Source organism: Amblyomma americanum, chromosome 3, assembly GCF_052857255.1.
Source record: "Amblyomma americanum isolate KBUSLIRL-KWMA chromosome 3, ASM5285725v1, whole genome shotgun sequence".
Lineage (NCBI taxonomy): Eukaryota > Metazoa > Arthropoda > Arachnida > Ixodida > Ixodidae > Amblyomma > Amblyomma americanum.
In genome coordinates, this window is record NC_135499.1 from 191,222,821 (window position 1) to 191,248,393 (window position 25,573).

General features: G+C 46.7%; 1 protein-coding gene across 1 annotated transcript in view; it reads right to left on the bottom strand.

The window, feature by feature from the left end:
* The window catches only part of sei (potassium voltage-gated channel seizure), a 245,892-nt gene that overhangs the window by 73,421 nt on the left and 146,898 nt on the right, over positions 1 to 25,573 (bottom strand). The window contains 1 exon segment of the mRNA XM_077659340.1: positions 15,293 to 15,364. Within this exon segment, the coding sequence (XP_077515466.1) occupies positions 15,293 to 15,364 (72 nt within the window).

Below are 25,573 nucleotides of genomic sequence, written 5' to 3' on the forward strand. Positions count from 1 at the left end.
GGGCAATACTCTCATTCAAAAACTGTCTTCCACCTGGAGGAAGCTCACCATGAGCATTGGAAGGCGAATACCGAGGGCATGGTTCGTCCTCGTTCACAATGGTCAGCTCCGAACGTTCCTTAGCTCCTTAGGATGCTTCCGCTGTCTCGAAAGGTCCACAGCGTCGAATCGCAAAATGTGAAGGCGGAGCATTCTCCGCCAAACGGCTGCCTGATGAGCGAATGTTCGATTCCGTTTTCTTTCAGGAAAGCGAGTACTACTGCTCCGCCACAGTTCGTAGGTGCGAGGCCGTCGCTTAGCGTCACTCATCGATTGGCGAAAGCGGGTCACGTGACGCACGAGAACGTCACATAGAAACAAATTGCTTCGCGGTCTTGTGGAAGCGGTGCTGCCCAAAGCTTCACGCTGTGATCTGCTCGGTCGCTTGGAAGGGAATTTGACGTTCAAGACTCAGTAGCCCGTTAGCGGGGCGCCCTGCTGAGCTGACGTGACGCAACGGCATGGGTCATTTAAGCTGCGAGCACGCGGGCACGGGCGGAGAATAAAAACTGATAGCCGAAGACGTTGTACAAGGCTTTCGTTTAGCCCGATAGTCGGTGCGCCCACCGCTTGCTCTCGCATTTTACCAGTTATTTACGTCAAGGCTTTCGTTTAGCCCGATAGTCGGTGCTCCCACCGCTTGCTCTCGCATTTTACCAGTTATTTACGTCAGTTCAGAACCCTTTCGCACCGTCACTTGAGCAATAATGTGTAACCGCCAGTGTCCTGTGGAACGAATGAAAACGTGGTAAGAACAATGCTCATCTCTATGCAAACACCGACGGATATGGGGCAGGTGACACAAGAGGAAACAGGTGTTCAGGCCATGACAGAGTTTATCACTTCTAAAAGATGATGCATAGATCCCAAAGCAACTCAAGCCATCATGTAATTATTTTCCTAACATGATGAGAAAAAAAGTAAGACTAGTCTCAAAAAGAAAAGAGATTCAATGCTTAAGCAACAAAAACAAAAAAACTGGTGGTTTAGGCTTGCATGAACACCCGCAAAGCCTCAGTTGTTGAGCCCAGTGTGTACGTGTAACGCTGGTCAAACCATTAAGTGGATTATTTAACTGCACAAACACTACAATGATGCCTAACTTCTCGATAACCAAAGCTGCAACAACTGTGCAAGGTTATTCGCAGGAAAGAAACACAGTCAGTAAACTCACAGACCTCTCGCCCTCCTCAAAGCGAAGAGGTGCAAGCAACTGTTCCAAGAGAGAGTAGAGAAGTCACTGCCACCTAGTATACAGGCGGCGCCCAAAGAGCAAGGAAAAAAGCTAAGTGTGTACTGGTAGTCACTCAAACCATGTAGCCTTCAAATATTGCCAATATGCGCCCGCCTGGGCGGCCGATGAAAGGAAAATCCAAGGTCCCTCAGACCTCTTGTACGTAGTTAAACAGGCTTCCCGCATCGAATAGTGCTGGTAACGGACTGCGTCAAGGGTTGGCTGTGACTGCACGCAAAGCGAGGGAGCACTTGGTATGCTTCCCTGCTGTGTGCGCCGGTGCCTCTTCGCCGCCGTCTTTTCTGCCTTGGACGGCGGGTCTCCCTCTCCTGCCGGCTGTGCCAAGACGTCTCCACATCCTTTGCGGCTTAGGTTGCTGCCGAGCTGGACAGCGCAGGTTTCTTCGAGATTCCCCCCTCTTACGTGATTCAATAAGCACAGCCCACGATACGTAGCCTTGCTCCGCGTCTTCCCGCTCTGGCTGCTCTGTGGGCAAGCGTTGTTCTCTGCGCTCCGCACAACAGCGGTACCCGCGTTACTGCGCTCGTGCCATAGGGCAGCATCGAGCCGAAGACGTTGCACGACTCGGCCGTTTGCGGAGGCAGTATGTCGGAAGCGCACGACGGCGTCACGTATGAAAGCATGCCGAAGAACAAGGCAACGACCATTGTTGGAGGCGTGCGGTGAAGATTAGGTGCCAGCTGTCAGCTCGGAGGAAGGATACTGCAGGTGCCTAGTCGCAGATGACTGGGACTTTTTGCGTAATTACAATAAGCTGTCTGAAAAAAAAAATGGTAGTGGCTTGGCTCGGCTATGCCACGATATACGTAGCGAAAGCTAAGGCATAGCTTGGTTAGCCTTGGTTAATCTTGGTTGTAAGTCCAGATTAGTCTGGTTGTCGGGCTAGTTGTCACGTGGTTCGTCACGTGGTGCGGTGCGACCACGGTGGGAATACGATCGCTACAAAACTGAAGGCCGCTTACCGCTTAATTACCATTACCAAATTGGCAATAGTAATGAGATAACGTTATATATATATATATATATATATATATATATATATATATATATATATATATATATATATATATATATATATAAATGCCGCCACGGGGGCTCAGTGGTTACGGCATGCACTCTTATGATTCTGAACTTCTGATTCTTCGCTCTTGCGTTGTTCGAATTAAGAAAGCATTCGCTCAAAAGAGCAACCATTTAGCTCTTACGCTGTTAGGAACGCTTTCAGAAAATATGATAGCGCCAGAAACAAGCAATAAAAAAAATAAACTGACATCACTGCTGTTTAACCTCAAACAAAAAGGGAAAAAACCCAACTTTTTTCTTTCGTAAACGCACAATGCAAGAAAAAAGCTCACTTATTTCTGAAGCTTACTACAATCGATACACTGACACATTCGTCTTTATCTCTGTAGAATTCCGCGCTATCTATTACCGGGCTGCCTCACTGCAACATCTGCTTATTCAAAGTGGCAGTCATGCCGAGAAACGGCAAGCAACTTCAATCATTATAGTGCAATAAAAGTTATGCATTCGTCCACTTGACACTATCGTACATTCCCTAAGCATTTCTTGAAGTACATTCGCATTTGACTTATGTGCGTTTCACCTTGCTTTCTGAAACATTAGAATTGTCTCGGGATGAAGACTCCCTAAGATAAAGCCTGCTCAATTACGTACTCACACAATGAATGAATGAATGAATGAATGAATGAATGAATGAATGAATGAATGAATGAATGAATGAATGAATGAGACATTCAATATGAGGCGACTTTAGGTCACTCACGCAGAAGCTGGGCCCCGGTGTCTAGAGCGTCGGACCGCTGGATCAAAAGCCGGCGATCGTCAAGGACCAAGCCAAAGCGTGACGCGACCACGTAGGCCCTGGGACAAAATTAATGGCCTGAACTGGTCTCTTGGCGCCGGCTTATTAAAACCTACTATGCCTCTACCACCGCCGCCGCCACTCATGGCGGCTGCAGACCACGTCCTAACAAGCAACGACCGTTCCCATCCACCCCCTCCTCCTCCTCCCTGTCCAAACCGCCCTCGCCGTAAAATAAGAGAAGAAAGGGTTTTTGTTTTCAGCTTTGATACTTTTGTTTCTGCTCATCCTTCCCTTTTACGAGAACACCGCTGCCAATGCGCCGCTCTCCTGTGAACTGCACAGCGTGACCTATGCGCCACAGACACATTGAAGCCGGCTGCCGGTGAGCACATCTCCCAGGCTTCGATGGTGTCAAGAACATCTCTGGAGGTGTGGTACGGCACCTGAAGTCACCTGGCCTCAGTGGCTCTTTTAGGCTGCATGTGCGCTGTTCTCAGTGTATGTTTTGCCTGAGCTTTCCTATCAACCCTCCAAAGGGATAAGGGGGCAAATAGGTCCGAAACCCAGTCCCCGAATTTAACTTTTTCTGAGAGAGAGGTATGCAGTACAGCTAAACTAATCTGTGCAGTCTAAGCAGGTTCTATGTACTCAAGCACAGCACTATAGTGCAGGCATTTAGCTTCTCGATCTTGATCCCACTGGTAAAATTTTGCGCCGCCATTCCGAAAGCAACTAATCTTCTTTCTTCCCCTCCACAGACTTCTTCGTCCTCTCTTTCTCCTTTCTTCTTTTTTTGCGACTCTACAGCGAAACGGAAGCACTCAGAGCAATTCTGCTGTGACGCTACAGTCGGATACAACTCAAGAACGAAGCGGGAAATGCCCCTCAAAGTGTGCTCTCCAGCCAGTGGCGCCGACTGATTTCCATGCCGTCGCGGTTAATGCGTGGATAATCCCAAGTAACACAAGGTTAATCCGTGGCTAATTCTGTGCCACAAATTAACCACGACGTCATGAAAATCGGTCGACGCTATTGGCTAGAGGGCCTCATCTACCTGTATAGTGCGCACACACAGCACGTATAAAAGTGCTGAACACAATGTCCAGCTTCATTTGTTCCCCAAGCTTTCACCTCGTAGGCGACTGGACTGGAAGGCGAGGCCGTTAGTCACACCGGCGCGCCGAACAATCCGAAGGTTCTCGACCAGGACTCACGAGATGGGCAGAAAGCAGGACTGATCACGCGGCTCACGGGTTACTCGAGGTGACACTCGGCAACCTTGATCATTCGCACTACTCCTTTCTAGCTCGTAGGGTACCGCAGATGTCGCATGTGACTGGCATTCCATTTGAAACTTCGGGTGGCGCAGCGAGAACTACTAGGGTGGCGAAGCAGTCGACGAACTTCCACCAAGCACAGATAGTAGATCGAAACATAAAACAAGAAAGTGAAGAAACAGAGGCACAAAAACATAGAAAGCCGTAGCCGATACACTCACGAGCCAACGCTGATACAGACGGACACCGGGGCCGGAATTCTTTAGTGCGCGGCCGTGACCAGAGCATGGTCGCCTCATTAGTTCGATTGGCGGTACTACGAGGACGGTGGGGAGGGGGAGGGGGGGGGGGGGGGGGGAACGAAGAAAACATGAAATACGAAGAGAAAAAACTCGGCCGAAGACGCAACTGAAGCGCGTCGGCACCGTGCTCGGGCATATGCGCTGCTGGCCAGCGAACCGGCGGGCTGCCTCTGCCGCCGAAGCCACGGGTTTCCCCCGGGCCCGCACTCGACCCTAATGGGGCTCTGCCTGCTCGAGTCTTCTTGTTTTGAGTGCCTCGTGGTGTCGCGTGGAAGGATAAAAAAAAAATACCGTTGCGCCTGCGACCTGCGCCACCAAGTGCACGATATCATACGCGCTCGCTGGAAGCTCTGCATTTTCCAGCTCGTTGGTTCGAGCCGCCGGAGGTCTTCTCCTCCATGAAACAACGCAACCGAGCGCCGTACGCGCCGTGTGTGGAACCCGCGACCCTTTAAGGGCAGAATCAAGGGGGAAAAAATTATAATCAGGTGAGGCACGAAACGCCCCGTGAATAGTAAACGGCCGGTTAGCATTTTAATAACAGCGCCACCTCGCACGAGCTCAGCGTTAACAAAGAGAAAACGCTAAACGATGACGCAGCGTCATGGATTAGAAAGCTCGTCACTGCTCGGATCCAGTGGCGTACTAAAATGAAGAGCAGCGTTACCTCTATAGTTGGGTGCATTGCGGTGCGCGCCACCGTGAATACGCCATCCTCTGTTGATCATCGCAGGTCGCAGTCATCAAGCGCAGTGTTTACTGCACCGTAAAGCAGAGACACAGTTGAGCATTCACTGACCACGACTCTGGGCTGATGAGGAAAATTTAGCTTTCCTATTCTTAAATAACATTTGCGGATGCCAGCGTGCACATAATACTCACGTCACGGCACACTGTGCCTATGTGAACGGTGAGCACGCTGCCTTCACATAAAACCGTTTCCAAAGACTTCTTTTCTGAAAAAAAGCACCTGTGAGTTTCCGAGTCTGCTGATGCGAAATTCATCGGAGGTTGAACAGTCGTACTCAAACTTAAATTAGTCGCTTTGGGACGGTAAGCCCCCATAAACCATAAGCCAAACTTAAATTAGAAAAAGAAAGCTAATGGATACAGGAACAAGAATATACTGGAAACAAATGTCAAAGGCACCGTTCTTGACCCTTATAGTAAAGGCGTATGGTTAATAAAAATTTCTTGTCCTTTTCATAGGGCTTCTTCGAGCTGAGCACACTCGTGCAGGAAGTACATGTAAGAGGAAGGCAAATATAAAACCTAGCCAGTGATCAACTAGCCTTGCGATAAAGTCTCCCAAACTACAAATGAAAAAAGAAAAACAGCGGTCGAGTAGCAAACAAGTACTGCCGCTCCATTCCACACTGCATCCCTGCGTCACGTTTGGAGAAGGAAAACCCCAATGGGGACACTGGCACTACATTGCGCTCCGGTCAGAACTGAATTAGTCGCAGCGTACAGGAGCACAATAACGGTAGTCAGTCACTTCAAAAAGTGCTCTAACGGAAAGAAAAAAAGTAGAGGAGAGAGAAGACAGGCCCTACTACCCTGCAGTCGTCATGCGAGACAAATGGCACCGCAGCTGTCCACTCAGGGTCGGCGCCGAAACAGCGGAGACCGGAGGCGACAGGAAAACGGTTCAAACCGATCGCAGCGCCCGCCCACGAGGTAAAAGGAAAGCAAAACACGCATAAAAAAAGTGCAACTGGCGCAAAAGTAAGGGATCGAGCGCGGTGGCCGCCGTGCGTAGCCTTCCCAAATAAAACAGCACTGGCTCTGCCGTCCTCTGTTCAGAGTAAGTGCGCGCGTATGCGCGTCCTCAGTTTTAGGCTTGGGCGACAGCCTTTTCACGTTGCTACTCTATGTTATCTTTGTAACGACCTTCTTATAGTTACTTTATTTTTGCTTGTAATCTTGACGTTACTACGCTGGTCTAAAGGTCGCTAAACTGACCACAAATACCAAAGGGTACAAATAAAGTCTGGCTCTCAAGCAGAAAAAAAAAACAACGAAGGAAAACAAAGATTTGCAGAGTTAGAAAAAAAAAGCTTCTGAACAGATAAAACGTGTATTGAACTCTCGGAACGCAGCATCGAGCGCGCACATAGCTGCCGCAATGGCGAAAGCCCGTAGCTACGAACAGACTGCGCAACCACTATTAACAAACAAGTCACGACCATTGGCATCGTAATGCAAAGCGAAGCCGCGGGCAGTACATTATTGTTAATGAATAGCCTTTTTTTTTTCTTCTTCTTCTTCCCTTTTCAACGCAAAACCTCGTGTCCGCTGCGCAAATAACAATGCAGACCAGCATGAGCCGCAAACTGTGCCGGTTAGGCACTCAGTTCATATAATAAAAATACGTACGGGGTTGCTCGAAAAACGCCAGGTGATTTTGCAACATATCTTAACGGCCCGTATCTTTGTAACGAAGCGATTATGTTTAAACGTACTCCTTTTTTTTTCAAAGTACATAAGACACATCCAATCACGTTGACAACAAACGCCACTTGATTACGGCATCCTAAACGAAGCTATAGCTCAAACTAAGCACAGGCTAAAATTACTGCCAGAGAAAGGAAAGCAAAAATTACTGCCAGTTTAAATGCAGACTACAGTATCCATATATCAATATCCATAGCACCCGTCCTGTCTGTTCTCTCTCTTCGTGTCCATTTTTTCGTTCCGCTGTTAATTTACATGTCAATGATAAATCGTGCACTACGAACCAAACACGGTAAATCTTTGTACGCATCTGCCAAACCATTCATTCCAAGCGCGTTTATCACAGAAATGATCATATGACGCTTAGACTCGCATTGGATCACCGTGCAGTATTAACATCTCGCGTTACTCAATCAAATCAAAGAAATAAATCGTAATAGTGATTTTTTTTAAAAAAAGCAACCTTAAGGAGTGCATCTGTGCATTACGAGTGCGAAGGCTGAAATGAGAATTCCAAGTAAACTTCATTCGCGACGATATCTTTGTGTCTATCAAGCAAAAGGAAGTGAGATGTGAGAAAAGACACTAGGTGAAGTTCACCCCTTGTGACAGCGAGGTCGTTTATGAAATCTCACTACTTTGCGGGGCGTCTTATGTAGGTCAAACAGGACGTTGCATCAAATACCGCCTGACAGAACATGGCATTACCATAAAGACGGGATACGGCAGCACGCTGACCGAGCACGTGTCAGCGTGCTGCCGTAAATGCACCCCTCATCTCTGACGATGCCAGACTCTAAGGTGACAAAATTAACCACCAGCACAAGCGCGAACTTTATGAAGCCTACGTCATTCATAATAAAGGCGCGACTTGCGCAAACACTCCATCAATGACGCTGACAAAAAAAAAACATTATCTAGCAAACAAGTGACAATAAGACGCTTTCTTGCATTTCTTGTGTTATTTCTTCAAGTACTTATTACGAGTCCTGCAATAAATATTCAGTCATTAGTCAGCGCCTGTGTCTGTCTATCTTCTCTTCACTTCCCCGTTTTTCGCGCCCTGTTTTCATTATAGTCATGTACCAACTGGCCCGGCTCCTTTACGTAACGCAAAAGGAAACGCGATTCATACTCGGAAATCAGAGAGAAATGCGAGATATATTTTCAAACTTGCGATGGCGATGACAAGGCCGGCAGAAGCAAGAGCGAGCTACTGAATTAGGCAGTAGCTCTTTAGAACATAACAAGAAGCTTATTTTGCGCCGCGCCTACTGGCATATATTACCGTCGACGTGATTCTTTCCACGCACATCGTAGAAAAAACGCTTTCTTCTGCTCATGAGTTAATCAGCAGCCTGCTTTGAATGCACATTTTCAGTCAGGCAGGTGTGAGAACGAAGGCACCTCGGGAAATAAATATTAGATAACTGTGCGCGCGCGTCACTGAAGAGACCTTATTAGGAAGTGAAAATCCAGACAAGGCCTGAATCCGAACGAAGGTCACGACAGGACCGAAAAAAAAAAGCCGGAAATTTGTTCATGACACACTGGCGCGTTGTTAGTAGGCACCAACAAATGCCAGACAGAAAGAGAGAGGAAGCGAGAGAATTTTATCTGAAGGAGCGCCCTCAAGGGGCGGGTGGAAAAGGTGTGTTGTGTTCAAAACGTCCGCAATGGCGACTGCTTGCGCATTTCTCTTTTCGTTCAAAGGAAAAGCGAAATGGCAAACTACCTGACTTGCATAGGACAAATTGCCGGGCTAGTTGGTAATGATCCATTCTTGTTGACAGCGCGTTTAGAGCACAGGGACAGACGTCGTCCTCTGTGTTTCTTCTGTCCCTGTGCTCTAAACGCGCTGTCAACAAGAATGTACCTGACTTGCGCGGTGTCCACTGATCTGAATAAACCCGCATGAGAGTAGGCTGTTCATTGTTGAGGAGCTCCAACACTGCCTTCTTTTTTTGGTTTTTGCCGACTGGAGACATTAATTTATGACGCACGGAGTTGAACCATCAACTTGAGCTGCCTGTCATCGTGGTGGCTTGCGTCAGTGTGGGAGTACCTGTTTGGACTTGAGCATTTGGCTGATGCTAGTGGCATAAACAGTGCGGAGGTTAGCACACTGTGGGTTAAAATCAAACCGTCAACATCAATGCAAAGCCAGAAGTACGCTGAGTTCCTTTGTTGTTTCTTCCGCGGTCAGGAAATGGGAGGCGGTGATGACGCGAGAAGCCGTCAAAGTGCCCGGCTTGTGTCAAGTATCTTAAACGAAAAAAAAAAGACGAAAGAACAAAGAAAGACTTCGAACAAAGACTTGGACAAATCAAGTTGCGGTGCGGCACTTAGGTTTCGGGGTCCCGTTCATATTGACTAACTAAAACGACCAGGCAGCGCTACCGTCTGCTACCTTTCCAAGGATTGGTGAGCAAAAAAGACTCCATAGAAGCTGGCTAGCGAGCCACTGGCGTCGCTGTAGGGGTCGCTGGGAAGGCCAGGCAGGGACGTGTGGCGGAATTCCACGCTTGCCAAGTCGTATATGGTGACGAGAGTTCGCCTTAACCTTTCCTTCTCTCTGCGTCACTTTCCCTCCCCCTACTTTGTCCTCATTCTTCTTTCTATTGCTAGATCGGCCAGGCATATAATAGACGAGAGGCATGTGCCCTGCTGATGACGTCGCCTGGAAAGTCGAAAAGGACGTGCCTCACTTTTGGCGCTGCTTGACGCGAGGCTTGAGTTTGGACGGCGCCTCCTCTGCTTACCGCTTCTCTCGGCTGTGGCCCGCGCGACGACTTTGTTTTGTTTTTTTTTTTTTCGTCTCGGCGTCCGCTCATTTAAATGGGAACAGTTTCCTCCACGACTGCTCCAGTCGCATTTGGCGCGCTCCGAGTCCTTTCAATAGGCAGCCTTCCTGCATATATGGCTCACTCGCCGGCGCCTCAAGCGTCCGCAGTTCTTCGAGAGAGTTTTATTCGCTATGCCTCCTCCGTGTCCCGGGCAAGAACAACAAACGTTGCAGACCGGACGGCAGATTCCAGCGAAGGAATGCACGCGCCGTCGCCTCCGCCACAGCTGAGAAAGGCCCTAAATTGTGGCCGTCCTTGACGGAGATATATACGCCGGCATTCAAGCGAGTTTCCTTCCTTGGCGCGAAAGGCAGGCTCCGCTCCGCTGCTGCGCGCAGGGTATTATTGGCCGTGTAATTTCTCTTTTCCGAAAAGCGAAAACGGAAGAAACAGCGAGGAACGTCGTACGCCCAGCACCGCCAGCGGCAATAATAACACGGCGGCGACGGCATATTCGCCGCTCTAATATTAACCCGGATGAAGACGGCACGCGCTATATTTACGACAGGCAAACATTAACAAGTGATGAGACACCGGCTTGCTTTTCCTGGAACCGTTCTTTGCGCAATTAGGAGGTGAGCGGAATTGTTTACGTCATTAAGCTTGTGGTTTCTGTATCTGAATGGCCTTTAAAGTAAATAATTAATCCGCGTACCTTAAGCAAACCATGTAATGAAAAAATAGGTATCCGCAGAAATTGGTACAAAAAAAAAGCTTAACAACTATTTCTACAAACTTTTCCCGTCGACTGCACTGATTGCGATTGCTAACTTTTTGCTATTTCTTCATCATCATCATCAGCAGCAGCAGCAGCAGCAGCAGCCTTACTACACCCACTGCAGGGCAAAGGCCCCTCCCATGTCTCTCCAATTAACCCTATCCTTTGCCAGCTGCATCCACCCTTTGCCTGCAAACTTCTTAATCTCACCCGCCCACTTAACATTCTGCCGCCCTCTGCTACGCTTACTTTCTCTTGGAACCCACTCTGTTACCCTTAAGGACCAGCGGTTATCTTGCCTTCGCATTAAATGCCCTGACCAAGCCCATTTCTTTTGATTTCGACTAGGATCTCATTAACCCGCGTTTGTTCTCTCACCCACTGTGCCCACTTCCGGTTTCTTAACGTTACACCTGTCATTTTTTTTTTCCATGGCTCGCTGCGTTGTCCTTAACTTAAGCTGAACTCTTTTCGTTAGCCTCCACGTTTTTGCCCCGTAGGTGAGTACCGGTAAGATAAAGCTGTTGTACACTTTTACACTTTTCTTCTTAGTCTTCATTTAATGCAATGTGGACAAAATTAGATTCTGCCGTCTCCTTACACCGTTCTAGGGCGGATAACAGGAAACACGGTGCGTTATCGTGCTTATCTTCTGTTCTTCCTCGTCTCACGAGAGTTCCAAGTTTGATTCATTCGTTCATCTATTCCCATGGAAGCCTGTATATTCAATCGAAGGTATTTTTTCCTGCTACATCTATTAAATCTTCTTTTTCTTCCTATTCATCTAAGCCTCGCCGGAGAACAGGAATAACACACACTCCAATCTACGCAGCCAAGTAAGCAGCGTAGCCTATATGTTGGTGTTTATGAACTTTGCACTATAAGGAACAATGACGGCGGATTAACCGTGAAAAAAATATCGACAGACGAAGTACAGGTGTCACCATCCCCGACAGACTTCACAACTAGACTGCAGTACGTCGACCCTTAGTTTTCTAGATATTTAACGGCACGCCAGTCTTGTGGAAAAGCACTGAACAGTTTTTTTTTCACGTTCACATAACAAAAAAAAAAAACAAGGAAAGAAATATGTTCGGACGTTTCCAAAGCATCTAGGGCGGCGAATGCTTCAGCGAGGTACCATCGTGTCACTTGTTCCTTTTGGCATCGGAAACCATGATGGGTGACAGACTGATTTCAGTTCCGGTCAAATTCCTTTTTTTTCTACGTTATTGTTTTAAAATTTGCACAAAAACGACCCCCTGTCGCCACAGAGGATATGAAATATATTCAGATATATAGTGATACAAAACACATTTGATATCAAACACTAGAGGCAGAAAACCGAGAAAGTTCTCAAAAAGCTGCTTGTACCGTTGTCTAATGATCAATGCTGTCGTCGCTAAGAGAACAGTTACTCAAATCCGGACGTTTTCGCCGAAAATATCTGTAGACTGCGATTTAGTATATCTGGTTTCCAGCGGCAAGAAGGCGCCCCAAACGTGGTCGGATGTCCAAGTCAGCTCAGACGGCGGGTGTTCTTCTCTTTTTAATTTCTTTCTTGCTGATTCATTTGAACATATTACCAGCCCCTCCAGAACAGCAACATGCAAGAAGCTAATGCATAACACGACACAGGCACACACACACAGACTGACAAACAGAACGCACAGCGACAAGCGCTGGCTCCCTGGTCCGCATGGTGCACACCACACGGGCACCGGGCAGAGCACAGGCAGACGAGACCACGTGACACACTGAGCTTGCAACAGCGAACAGCTGCGCGCGCCGCACGGCAGAACAGGGAAGAGTTGAGGGAGTTGAAAGAGGGTGGGCCTGAAAGAAGGAGAAGGGGGAGGGGAGGCCTAAAAGCCTAAAATGGGGGGAAAATGCCGCAAGGGGGGGGGGGGGGACAATCGCTTATTTTCTGATACTTAATGCAGGTCGGAAGGCCGGTGAATTGGCTCCTTCTGAGACATCGAAGTTCCGCAAGTTTTAGCAAAGAGTATCTATTTCTTTTAGCAAAGAGTATCTATTTTAGCAAAGAGTATCTATATCTAGCTACTTCTCTTATTTATTTTTTATTCATTTAATCGGTTATTCCTTGATTTCTCTTTCCTCCCTTGTTTATTTTTAACTCATATGCATGTTCTTCTCCTTTTCCTTTTCTTCTTTCATTCCTCCTTTTTTCCTTCCTTTCTCCTTTCTTGAATATTTATCTTTTTTTTCTGTTTTCCGCTCTTGCCACTCTTCTCTATTTCGTTCAAGTGTCTGAGCAAGGAACGAGAAGCCTCTAACCTAACCTCTTATGTTGCATTACCTATGGTGTCCCGACCACGCGCACTTACAGGCGTTTACGGCTGTAGACTCCGACATCATGTGATTAGGACAGCAAATGGCAAACAGCATTCGCGAAGTTATCTGCAAGACCAGAAGACCAGCGGTGAACAAAATATCCAATGTGACGATGGCCCATGCAACTATTTGTGCGGCGAAACTTACCCTTTCATGCATGCTGATGACTAGGTATGCACCTTTGAAAAACTTTGCCTGAATTGCACAGAATTTGCTTTTTGTGTGCACGATTGCGGGAAAAAATGCTATTCTCGAAAAATCGTCATGAAATACGTCCAGTCTTCTACACTGGCGTTAACTACAGTGTTATTTACCCGTGGGATTCTGGGATTACTTCCTTTATTCAGGACCTCAGGTAGGCACATACCTTGCGAAACCCGGGCTCTTTGCTTCTGAGAACACGCTCAATGCGAAAGGCTGTACAGCAAGGCGCGAAAAAAGGTATACAAACAAAGAAAAATCAAGCTCCGAATGCGAACAGCCAATGTTATTGTCGCTGAATGCCCATCAAACGCCTGGATATCCGCCAGGTTGAAAGGAAGACGGCGCATCGAGGAACCGTGAAAAGTGCGCCGTTTTCTCTAATGAAAATTGCGCAAACGGTTGAAGTTTTCAGTCGAGAGCGATGGTACCGAGGTTGAAAAAGCGAAACTTTTACAAACATGTCGTTTCAATCTCCGATAAATCTCATGATCGCTTCGAGAGCACTTGTCTGTGAAGAATCCGTGAAACATAGCAAGTACATCAACATTTTGTGTAGACTTTGCGCTTTCAAACGAAATTGCGGATTTTTCTCTATCATAAGCATTACACTTCGGAAGTGACACAGGAGCATATAAAGCTCTCTTAAATTTCAGACAGTGAAAAACGAAGACGCCTCTTGCAATTCCACTCCAATTAACGGCAGCTGATTAATGAGCTCATCAACGCTGCCGTACTTTCCTGTACGAATAATCGGAAAAAGATATATCTCTCTTCAAGGCAGCTCGAATGGCGCCTGGTTCTGACAGTGACGTATGGCCTTGCGCGCGTCGGCCGATTTGTAATCACATGACAATCGCCTCAAATTATACAATCCCAAAGTACTTCAACGCACTGTGGGAAACCTGCAGTATTTTATTCCTCACTGCAAGTTCGCTGTGCGATGGCACCGCTCTTACAACCATCACTATGTTTTTTTCCAGTATAAGCCCTGACACACTCTGGTTATACGGTTAATTTACCAGAAAACCCGTTTTCTCACCCAGATATGAGAAAGCACAGAGTGACTTGCAACGTCCTTCCTTCTTTGTTTCCTGAGCATGTGAAGCGGGAGGCACAGTGCTGGAAATGTAAGCCTGAAACAATTATTGGTGGTGCCAGGTGCAGATTTGGCGGGGCAGAACATGTGTTCTCCCGCACGTAACAAGGTTCACTACACCCTTATGAAAAAAAATTTTTGAAGGGACACTTAAGCTCCGCCTTAAGGGCATGACGTCATAGCGTTAATAGGTCAGTGCCCATGTATGCGGAATTCGTCATTCTCGACTTTACATTCATTGATCCCTGGGCGTCCCCATACCACTCCTACACTCTAAATAGAAAGGAGTAAAAATGGAGAAAGCTTACTATTAAGTGCTTACAATTAAGGATTTTAACGCAATGCTGGTGCATTCGGCAGTATGTACTGATGAAGGTCAAATGCTGCTGGCTTTCTCATTTTCTCTATGGCTGTGTATTTCAGTTTGGCTTTACACTTCCGTATACGGCCATTGGCGAGATTCTGTTCGGGGTCCATTAAGTATAATCAGCGGCAAGGCGAGCAGTTGCGTAACTGAGTTTTAATGTCTCCGAACAATTACGAAGAAAGTTTTCTCTGAGCGAGCCATGTAAGGTGATAGATTGCATGTATGCGTACCCGTATACAGCTTTCCCTTTTACTGCACTCAACAAGCTCCACTAAACTAAATACACTTGAATTCTAGCAGTTCTAGTCCTAGCAGCAACAAGATGAAATCTTCGCTACTAGGGGGGGTGTTACTGACAGATTCTAGGAATGGAAACAGAAAGTGAATGTTGCAGACAACGAAAAGGCGTGATGGGGTTGAAGGGTAAGTTGAGGAGGTCCAATGGAATTGGGTTGGAGAGATTGGGGGTGAGGAGGTCACGTGACTGCGGCGTGCGGCGCGGCCGCTGGAGGGATGCAGCATCAGCAGCAGCAGGGTGAGATACTAACGAATCCCTTGAGGATTTGCAAGGTGCTCTGGGGAGGCCGACCCCGGTCCAGCGGAACCCGAGACTGCTTGCGCTGCGAGACAGGCGCCGCGTCGCCATCAGCACACGTGCGCAGCAGACACTGTAGAAAGCTCTACCACTCTTCCACTCTCTTTCCTTTTCCTTCCTTTCTTTGTTTTCTGTTTTTTTTCTGCGTGCCTATTCTCTCACTGCAAGAACAACAGAAGCTATTACAACCCACACACTCAGGCAGCGGGCCGTTTCCTGACGGTTTACAGAGAACCGTCGTTGCGAGACAGTGCAGTGCCATTAGACAGTTTTAGCTGTGCGTACGCAACTGCTTGCGTACGCAAAGAGCTACGGCGCTGCGTGCTGTCCGCTCCGAAGTATAGTTTTAGCTGACCGTGCCGTAGCGTCCCTCAGGCGCACGTGGCGCCATCTAGTGACAAGAAGTCAAACCACATCAACGCTCGGTTGAAGAAAATTTCATCCGTGATTACTGATAACTACTGTGAGTGCATTGGGAGCTTTTTTTGTTCCAAGAAGAAAAACTATGCAAACCGAAGAAAATGCAAGATCTGGCTAAAAGTTAGAAAACTGCTTCGCCAGGTGTCGTTGCTACGAGGAAAACACACTGTATATAGTTAGGCCTAGGAGCTTGAAGATCGCCAAATTATCTGAAAAACAGGGGCTAGTTATCGCTTATACCGCTACGTGTGGGCAAGATTAGGCGAAATAAAAGCGAACCGCTACCATTTTAGCAAGCTATTGCGTCGGAGAATCCAGCGGCGACATGTATTTATTCCGAAGCGGGCGAGCAGGGCGCCGCCATCTTGTCAAAGTTAGCGTACGCAAGCCACGCAAGCGCCGCAACGCAAACTCCGCTGGCTAGCGTACGCAAGGCTACCGTACGCAAGACGCAAGGCTTGCGCTTGCGTTCTGCGCATGCGCACTACCGTCCCCGCAAACTCCTCGCGTACGCTAACTCTTTGCGTACGCACAGCTAAAACTGCTATTCTTGGAAGAACAAATTCGTTAGAAAACAGCGTCGTATCATACTGCCATGTCGTTGTTAAAGCAAATGCCTTTGTTGTAAAGTATTTTTCGTACCGATTCGCTGGAGGGCAACTGGAATTTGTAGCTGTAAGCTAATGGCTTTCACGAAACACCACAATGAGGGAAGCCTGGCGCCGCGATCGTTCAGCCACCCAAGGAACGGTAGGAAGTGGATGAATCTTGAAGTTCGCTTCCAACCTCTTTTTACCTCGTTTGCTTCTAATAGTTTTTTTTATCTTGCGCCACAGTCTCCGGGAGGTGCAAGGTGCCATCAATACTCGTTTAAAACAGGTATCTAGTTGTCACACTGTTTACATGATGTACGTGACTTGAAATTTACACTTATTCTACATACGTCGCCGCGTTCACGTAATGTTTCTGCAGCGCTAGCAACCACATGAGCAGCTTCTTTGTTATTCTCGAGCAGACAGTCCTCATTCATGCATTTGCAGGCTAGAAAATAGTACCGTGTAGAGCGTAAAATAAGTCAGCTGTCGGTAATGCACATCTTATGCTGACAAACCTTCCCCGAAAAGCCTAGTATAAAAACACGTAAAGACGCTCAAATCCAACTCTGTTACGGTCCGTGCGGAAACCTGGCTGCGGACCCAAGGTCAGAAAAGTTTGCTTTCGTGCTGTGTCTACTGGGAAAGTTATGGCCCAATAAGGAGTTTTATTTCGAAATGTCACAGCTTCAAAGATTCAACTCTGCAGATGAATTAGAACGAACCGGTCATTGCTATTCAAAAAGCTAAAGGTAAGCTGAAGAATAGAGTGCAACACGGAGAACAGTGAACAAGCACTAAGGCACGGAGGAAGCCTGAAAGAATCAAAAATAAAATTAGGCTCGGTCATAAAGCAGATATAGTACGTACCGGGAACAAAAGCATCAAGGACACGCGAATCAAGACGCATGACCTCATTGGACTACGACACACAAGAGCCCTAGAGCCTGCAGCCCTCCACAAGAGTGACCTCGAGTGACTGGCTAATAACTATCGGATTTGACTGCCGGTCACGTGTCTCTAGACTTTTGCCTCCAACTGTACGCAGCAAGAAGCAGACGGTAGCGTCATTAGCAATTATGATAAGATGGTTAGAGTAGAAGAGAAATTCTGTGTGGATTTTTGCAGGAGCCAAAATAATCGCAGCCCTAATAATAAAAATAGTATCGCGAAGGAAACAGAACCTCTGGGGAAACGGAATGGGCACTATGTAAAACATTGCGAGAAGAGCGGCGGTAGCAGATCAAGTAATTGCAGATCTCCATAGGGACGGTGGTCATACTACGCTAGGAATGCCTCAGTACCGCATGTGTGCAAGATGAATGATGGGATGCGCACATAACACTCTTTTTTGCAAACGGAGATGTCAATAACAAATAATTGCTTAAAGTTAGCTTAGGAACCGGCGCTCAAAAACAAATAATAATGTCTCCTAACCAAAGCACTTTGCTGTAAAATTCAAGCAACGTTTTTCTTCAAAAAACAGGGCGCTTTTTGAAATGGTATCCAACAACGAATCATATTAACATGAATATGCATAAAATAGCCAGAGTCTACAATCGCCTGCACTCGACGACATCAATTACATACCAATACTGATGGCGTAAGCTCGCATTGCGTAAGGTAGGCGGGAAGATTAAAACAAAGAAATTAAAATATTTCAGTCTGGAAAGTAAACAACAATTTAATGTCTGTAATGGGATACTAGAAGTAGCAAGAGGCTAAATATACTAAGGCGATATAGTGCTCGCAAATGAGGAGAATTGGCAAAAAATTGAGAATAAAGTTCACGTGAGCGGAAGTGTAGGTGCAGAAACTTTCAAGTCATCTACAGCAGTTTACCGATATCCTCTCAAATAAAAGTACGCAGTGATTGTGTCGCGGACTAAGCGATTAACTAGGGAGGATAACAAAAAAAAACGAATTGGATTCAGGAGAGAGACAGCAGATATGTAAAGGCAGCTGCTAGGGATAAGACCAAGAAACAGCAAGAGAGCAGGGGTGATTAGGTTAGAAACTCGAGTCAGTGATATCCTCGCGGAAATTAAGAATAGGATATGGATATAGACAGAGTATGATCCAATGGTCTGTTAAGGTGACAAAGTTCAGGTGACAGTGTTAAGGTGACAATTCTAAGCAAAGACAAACGTAGCTGACCTCAGTAGAGAATCAAGCAGGGAGAGACAAAGATATTTGCTGAGATATGGTAGACCAAAGGGAGAGGTAATTGTCCTCTAGTGGGTGCGCCCAGGCTGGTGATAATAACGGTAAATTCCCATAATTCCCACGGTGGATGAACTGGTGGCTCCAGCAGATAATAACGCCAGGTTTCCCTCGAGTGTTCTTAGCGTGAAGCTCTAAGCTGGCACATTAACGCTAATGGCAGTGTCACGAAATCTTGGAAGTTTATAGCGTGTACAGTGCCGATCACTCTTAGCTAAAACACTTGAGTGCATGTTTTTGCCATTCATGCGGCGCCAGCTGGGCAGGCCTCGTCTGTACAGCTAAACAACAGAGGGGACTAGAGACAAGGCAATTAACAGTTCGCCCGCCAGCTGAGCACGAACTGAGCGAGCCGCAGAACCATGCGCTTGAGTGTGCCCGCTAAATGTGATCGAGTTCAAGGACTGAAATGACTTAAGTACTGAGATTTATTCTTCCTCATTTGCTTCCGACTTCTTTGAGATGTTTCCAAAATGGCTACCACTAGCTTTTGAAAATGGCCCCTCATAGATCCCGCCGTATGGCTTTTTGTTCGCCGCGACGTGTAAAAATCATTACTGTTGCCAATTCTCTTTAAGCCAACGAATATAATGAGGTCAGGAAACATCGATACAAGAGCTGAGGCTGCAGAGGCTATACTACTATGCCACGACCCAATTTTCTCAGTCAGTATTTACTTTCAGGAAACCACAAGCTATGATGACAAAAGAACAGGAAGTTCCTTGAAACAACCGTAACAATATTCTGAGAGCACATAAGTTAGTGCCCCCCCCCACCTCCCTCGCTACTCAACAGTACGGAAGTAGCTTTCCAGCTCTGCCTTGAAGGCCTTCAGCGTTTGAACGAACTCCGAGGAGCAAGTACTTTCAACCTCCTATACTCGGAAATATCTTCATGGGACTGCGCGTTGATACTAATTTAACGCCATTTAATATCACTTTTCACGGAAGCAGCCAATGTGTTTCTGTACAGAACGGCAAGAACCTAATTGAACTATGTGCTATGATGATGGAAATAGCGCATGTCACGATGAACGTGGACACTGATCCGCTTACTTCCTACCACAATTTCGCAAAAATACTCTCAGTAACAGCGGCACACCAAGAAAGCGCAAAAGGCGAATTCATCAAGTGTGCATCGCAATATGCTTCAGCGCCGGAATCCAATCGGTGTCACTTTCTGGCATGCTAACAACGGCCCCAATTTTCTCGATGCATATATTATGCGTATGGGGCAAGTAACAGTACATATAATCGTCAGGATGAGCAGTTAATCAACGCGGCTGCAGCCTTAAAGGCCATCCCATGATTTATATCTGTTTCTGGGAGCTGACCTCGTTTTCCACTGAACAGGAGGGTCAAGCCCGCTCTGGCATTGGATACTTTTTTTCAACAAACATTCGGCCCTCTCTGTTCGAAGGTGTTCTAAAACGCAAGCGACACCGTGAAAAAGAAAATCTGCGAAGTGTTAACAGTTTGTTTTTTTATTCCTTTTTCTCCACGAAAAAAATACGATCGTTCAGTGTACGGCTATAGAGCAAGCAGTATGTGCGGTAGGGTAAATCTGGATTTTGGTTCTGCCGATAAAATTCCTCCGCCATCCGCACGAGCCGCGGACTGTAGTTACGAAAAGAAAGAGGAACGACCATTGCGCTGGGTCGCATGTACGATGGTGGCTGGTAGCCGCTGAAAAAGAAGAACCGTTACACACAAGAACATTTTCACAAAGCACCGGAGATGAAACAACGCTGCCCGTGGAAAGTGCTGCGCCCTGTATATGACCATCCTGCCCGCGGAACGGTCGGTCCGTCTGAAGCCCGCTGTGAACTTATCTAGATTTGCACGCACCACGCGTGACCCTTCTCAGGTAGATCGCGGCCTGTTTCCTTATAAGCGTGGCCTCACGTTGCCGCCCTACTTTTTTGCGCGTGTGGCACGGATTCACAAAGTTGAAATCCTTTCCTTGGTTCGCAGGACCGCACTTAAATCAAGGCGCTAAACCTGACCCAGAAAAGGTCGATACAAGAGCACTGCCGCAAAGTGGGTCCCGGGTCGAGTGCATCAGATACGGGCAGTGCAAGAACCCAGCAGCTGAGAAAAAGCTTTCTACCATATTGGCTTACAGCAAGGCGGTGCTCTCGTAGAGTCTTTGGCGCCACCTCGCGAACGCGGGCCGCACCGCAGCAAATATTGATCGATTCAGTGCATGCGAAGTGCGTTCGGAAGTGCGTGATTCGCCGTATAGACGGCGTCACCAGTCAGCGTTCTTTGTTTCACTTTGGAGAGCTTTTTCTCTGCGTTTATAGAGCCTATACATTTACTACGCTGAGGACATGTTAATAAAGAAGTTGCTCGCACCCAAATAAACAAACGACCTGCAGTATACCAGCAACAAAATTAGTGTCACCGGAGTGTAATCTTCATCACTTTACAATAACATTCACGCAAAAGCATACGACACGTGCTATCGGGAGCAAATGCAACCCTAGCGGCCATTGCAACTGGAAGTACTACTAAACGTAGCGCTGCCATTAGTGCTATACTAAACGCGTGAAGTGTATCATCACACACGAGAAGCTTTTGAAGCGCTAATATAACTGAAGCTAAATTTTAACCTACGGCAACTTGTCACTCATCGAGCAACTTGTCACTCATTGAAGGTACAACAAAAAACAACTTCATACCTCTTAGCAACCTTTTGTTATTTCTGAATCTCTTAACACGTTAGCTGAGTGGTGCTCCCATGGCAAATGTGTATTAACGTCAGCGAATTAGTGGCAGTAGTAAGAACAAGAAAAAAAGATGCCGCCACTGTCTAGAACGCTTTGAAGTAACGAGCGTTAGCTGTTTGGTTTACTGGAATTGATATGAATGAGATTAAAGTGAGGTACACCAATGGGAATACGAATTTGGCATCTTGGATTTATAAGTGACGTCACCAATCAGTCAACAGTTGGATATAACGGTGACGTCACCAATCAATCACCAATTACGTACACTATTGACGTCACTAATAAATCACAAATTGGGTTGCTATGTCGATTTAGTATGGGGGCCACCATCTTGAACTCCTCCGACTTAAAAAATTTCATGCCAAAGGGAGGTGGTAGCAGACCCCCAAAATCGAGAAACGTGATGAGTAAGAGCTAACGCTCTTAACACAATTCGCTCACTTCACCTTTCAATTCGCCCACTTCACACCGCTTTAACAGAAATATTTAGAAATAACATTGACATCAAGCCGTTCTTCGAAAACACGCATAACTAAAGTTACAACTACTGCGCTAGGAAAGCAGTTTTATCTAAAAGGACGCTTAAGACTAGCTGCAATGAATATTAGGCTTTTCGCCGCCTGTAAAAGATTTCTGGGACCTAATTTAAATACACTAACACAATCTGATTTCCTAATACAGAAGCTAACATAGCTTCGGCAGTCTACTTGCAATAAAGCCATGAGCACTTCAAAATAATTGAAGGGGGTCGGCTTTATACAGACGCAGCTAAGGCCAGACGAAGCGGGCGTGAATCAGAATTTCGCTGGTGGTGCCACCGCTGCGTCATGAAAAAAAAAGGCCGCCACCGTCTGCAAGGCGTTGAAGTAACGAGCGTTAGTTGTTCGGTTTACCAGATGAAGAAAGCGAAGAAGAACGCGCCGCTCGTCTCGTGAAACGGAATGTAATACCCTTTGAGACGGGGTGGATTGCCACCATGCGCGGCTAGGCGTGCACGCACGCCGCCTAGCGGAACGATCGCCGCCTAGCGCCATCTATCAGAGAAATTACGATGCACATCTACTCATTGTCGAGTTTCACCCTTTCAAGATACGTCCCAAACGGAATTTGCTTCGTTTGGGGGGTCAAGGTGGGCCTAGAATTTGACTTGCGGTTCGATATGGTAATGCTTCAATTAGTAATTGCATGTATACGATGTTTACCTGTTATTTAATTGTGGTTTTATTACTATACCACAACCAATACGGTTTTATTTGCCTACGAAATTCGGTATACAACTGTCCCCGGATGGGTGCCTGTTGTTGTCGGAGTATATAGCGGAACGAATGTATATAGCAGAACGAATGTATACATGTACAGCGGTCCGTAATGGTACACCTTTCTTACCCGCTTTAGGATGCCCTCGCGTTTCGTGCAGACCTTGGAACACTGGTGACTCTGGCGGACTCCCGCGTGCTGTGTCTTTCGTAGGTTGTACTAGGCGACGGAAGTGTCATTATTGTACTTGTTCGCTTGAGGGACGTTTGTTTTTCGCCTAATGAACTTCTCTTTAAACCCGTTTTAGGGTATTCTTTGGTGAGGGGTGTGGGGGGAAGAGATTTTAAACACCGCAACCAATTTTAAACGCCGCCATCTTGGATCCGATAAACCGAAACTATGCCTTCATTTCGTCCCCTGACGTCATACTCGCATAGTTCCGCCTCTATCCACCATATTAGACCGTGACGCCATCATTGGCACGTGTCAGGTGGTTGTTTCTACAATGCTGTTGTAGATGGCTCTTCAAGTCTCAATACGAGATGCGCTGTTTTCTGTACTTACAGCCACAGATGACGCTGTGATCAGGTGTAAAGCAGACCCCACGAAATCTCGAAACGTGATGAGTAAGAGCTAACGCTCTTAAAACGGTGAGCGCTTTCCTAGCCGGTAGGCACACCTGCTCATCTGGACACCATACAGCAGCATATAACAAGTCAAAATAGGCCACCTCGCAATCTCGGGTGCAAGCTAACCTATGAGTACGTACCCCTCCCCCCTTTCCAAATTCGATTTCTTAAGGAAACTGTACACGTGACCAGTTCATATCGTATTAAAGAGAAAATTGTCCTCGCGCCCCGAAACCGACTTTCGTTCTTTCCATGGAACACGCCTTCATCTATTCACAGAAGAAAAAAAACTAACACCTAGCATGACCATAAAGCAATGTCTTTTGGGCTGTCGACACTGCGAGCGAAAAGGTTGAGCTCTGTTAACGACCACTTCATTTCACAATATGCCACTTCTAAGGTCATCTTCTTTTCTGTTTAGTAGAAACTCCTCGATACTATAACCAGGAACGTGCAATCATATCCGCAGATTATGTTTTTGCGTTAGGAAAAAAATAGAAGGAGTTGAGCATCTGGTAGCTTTTTCCACTACCACAATAGCAGCAAGTGTCACACCGAGGTCCATTAGTTCGGGCGACTGATATGATGCTTTTGAGCTCAATGAAAACGCGCAGAAGCGCCTCTTTTTAAGTATTCAGTCATGATAGAAGCGGAGCGGAAAATATATGTTCCAAAAAATTAGGCGCACTAATTACCAATGCTCGGGACTGCATTACCTTGAATCCACGGGGAACTGGAAATTTCACCACCCCTTCAAATGCACGATGGTAGCAGCGCCCGTTCTCATTTAAAATCTGTTTCAACTTGTGCCGGAACGTTTATCGGGAACAGGTTACAGCACAAGTGCCCTACATAGCCTCTTCCCAAACGCCTAAGAGCCTTGTGGAGAGCTCAACATGAAGTTAAAACACATATTGTTGTTCCCGTAATATCAGCATACTGGGAACTGTCTTATAGTACGCGTAGCAACGACGAAAAAAAAAGGATTGAGCCTGATGCGTCACGACTAGAGGCACTATCAAAAAACGGATGAAATCGAGCTGTCAGCAGCGCCATCCTGTGTAGTTATGTTTAACCAAATCATGTCGAAAGTTTTGTTGTACCTACTATTCTACTGTTTAAGTGGAAAGCAAAGGAGAAGGGACGACTATTGGGATCACATAATTGTGGCCCCAACGTATGTACCGGTTGACATAACATGCGGTAGCAATACTACAAAGGTATATTTTTAGCTTCTTTTCCTCTGGCTATAGGTTTCGACAGTTGTCACCCTGTCTTAGTGGAACTCCTCTTATACAACTTCCTGCCAGCACCAGACAAAAGCTGTGTGCTTTAGGAAAATTAACGATCGGCGTACAATAGTTGACGGTACAGCGTAGCCGCTATTGCGACCAAACGATGACACTTCGTTAAGGTGCGCGCATGCGCAGTTATTTGCATGTGCAGTACAGTAACACTTGTACCACGAGCCAGGTTCTAATGCTCTTCTTCATCGGCAGCGAACCTGCAGCTTACGCAGCTCTGTGTAGCTATAATCAGGCGCTGTGCAAAAGGAGTACGAGGGAGTGGCAATGCGCATTTAGTTGCAACAGCACAACGCACATAGCAAGAGGCACAGTTTGGTACCATTAGATGTAAGAAATTTATAGCACATCGTGATCCGCGATCGGCTACCCAGATCAACTTCTGCGGCCCGCCAGTGGGAACGCGCTGACTGGTATCGACGCGGTAGGGATGTGCGTAACTGGCCGTGGGCACATGGCGCCATCTGGCGCCCTCAAGGCGATCTGCGCAAGCGCAGTGGGGTCCCGCGGAGGCGGATCAGGGTAGCGGACCGCGGATCGAGCAGTGCTATAAATCTCTATTAGGTATTTTCTGCAAAGCGCGTACCGCTACCGCTGACACTTATCGTGCACCACGAGCCGCGAACACAGATCACCCTGATGGCACCAGATGGCACCATGTTCCCGTCAATAGCGCGTGCTTCCTGCGCGTAGGAACCAATCAGCGCGGGCGTACTGGCGGGACACGGTATTGGGTAGTTGTAGTGGTGCGCGCTATGGTAAAGGTACCTACAGGGTGTTTCAAATTATTCAATAGAGATTTTTCTTTAAACAATTATGAAAGATATTTGGGGGCGCCGTCTGTAGCTTTATTCTGCACGAAGGGGGACATAATTTGTGATAAAATGCGGTGTAAAGACTAATAATTTACTAAATTTTACTGATCACCTTAATATATTTAGTTTTAGGGCGCGACGTTATATTGCAAAATTGAACCCTGTAAAAATCGAAGGCGAACACAACTTCTGAAATTTCATAATAGGCGTCATGCTTCGAGATAACGAACGTGAAAAAAAAAACACTTTTGAGATCTCTTCA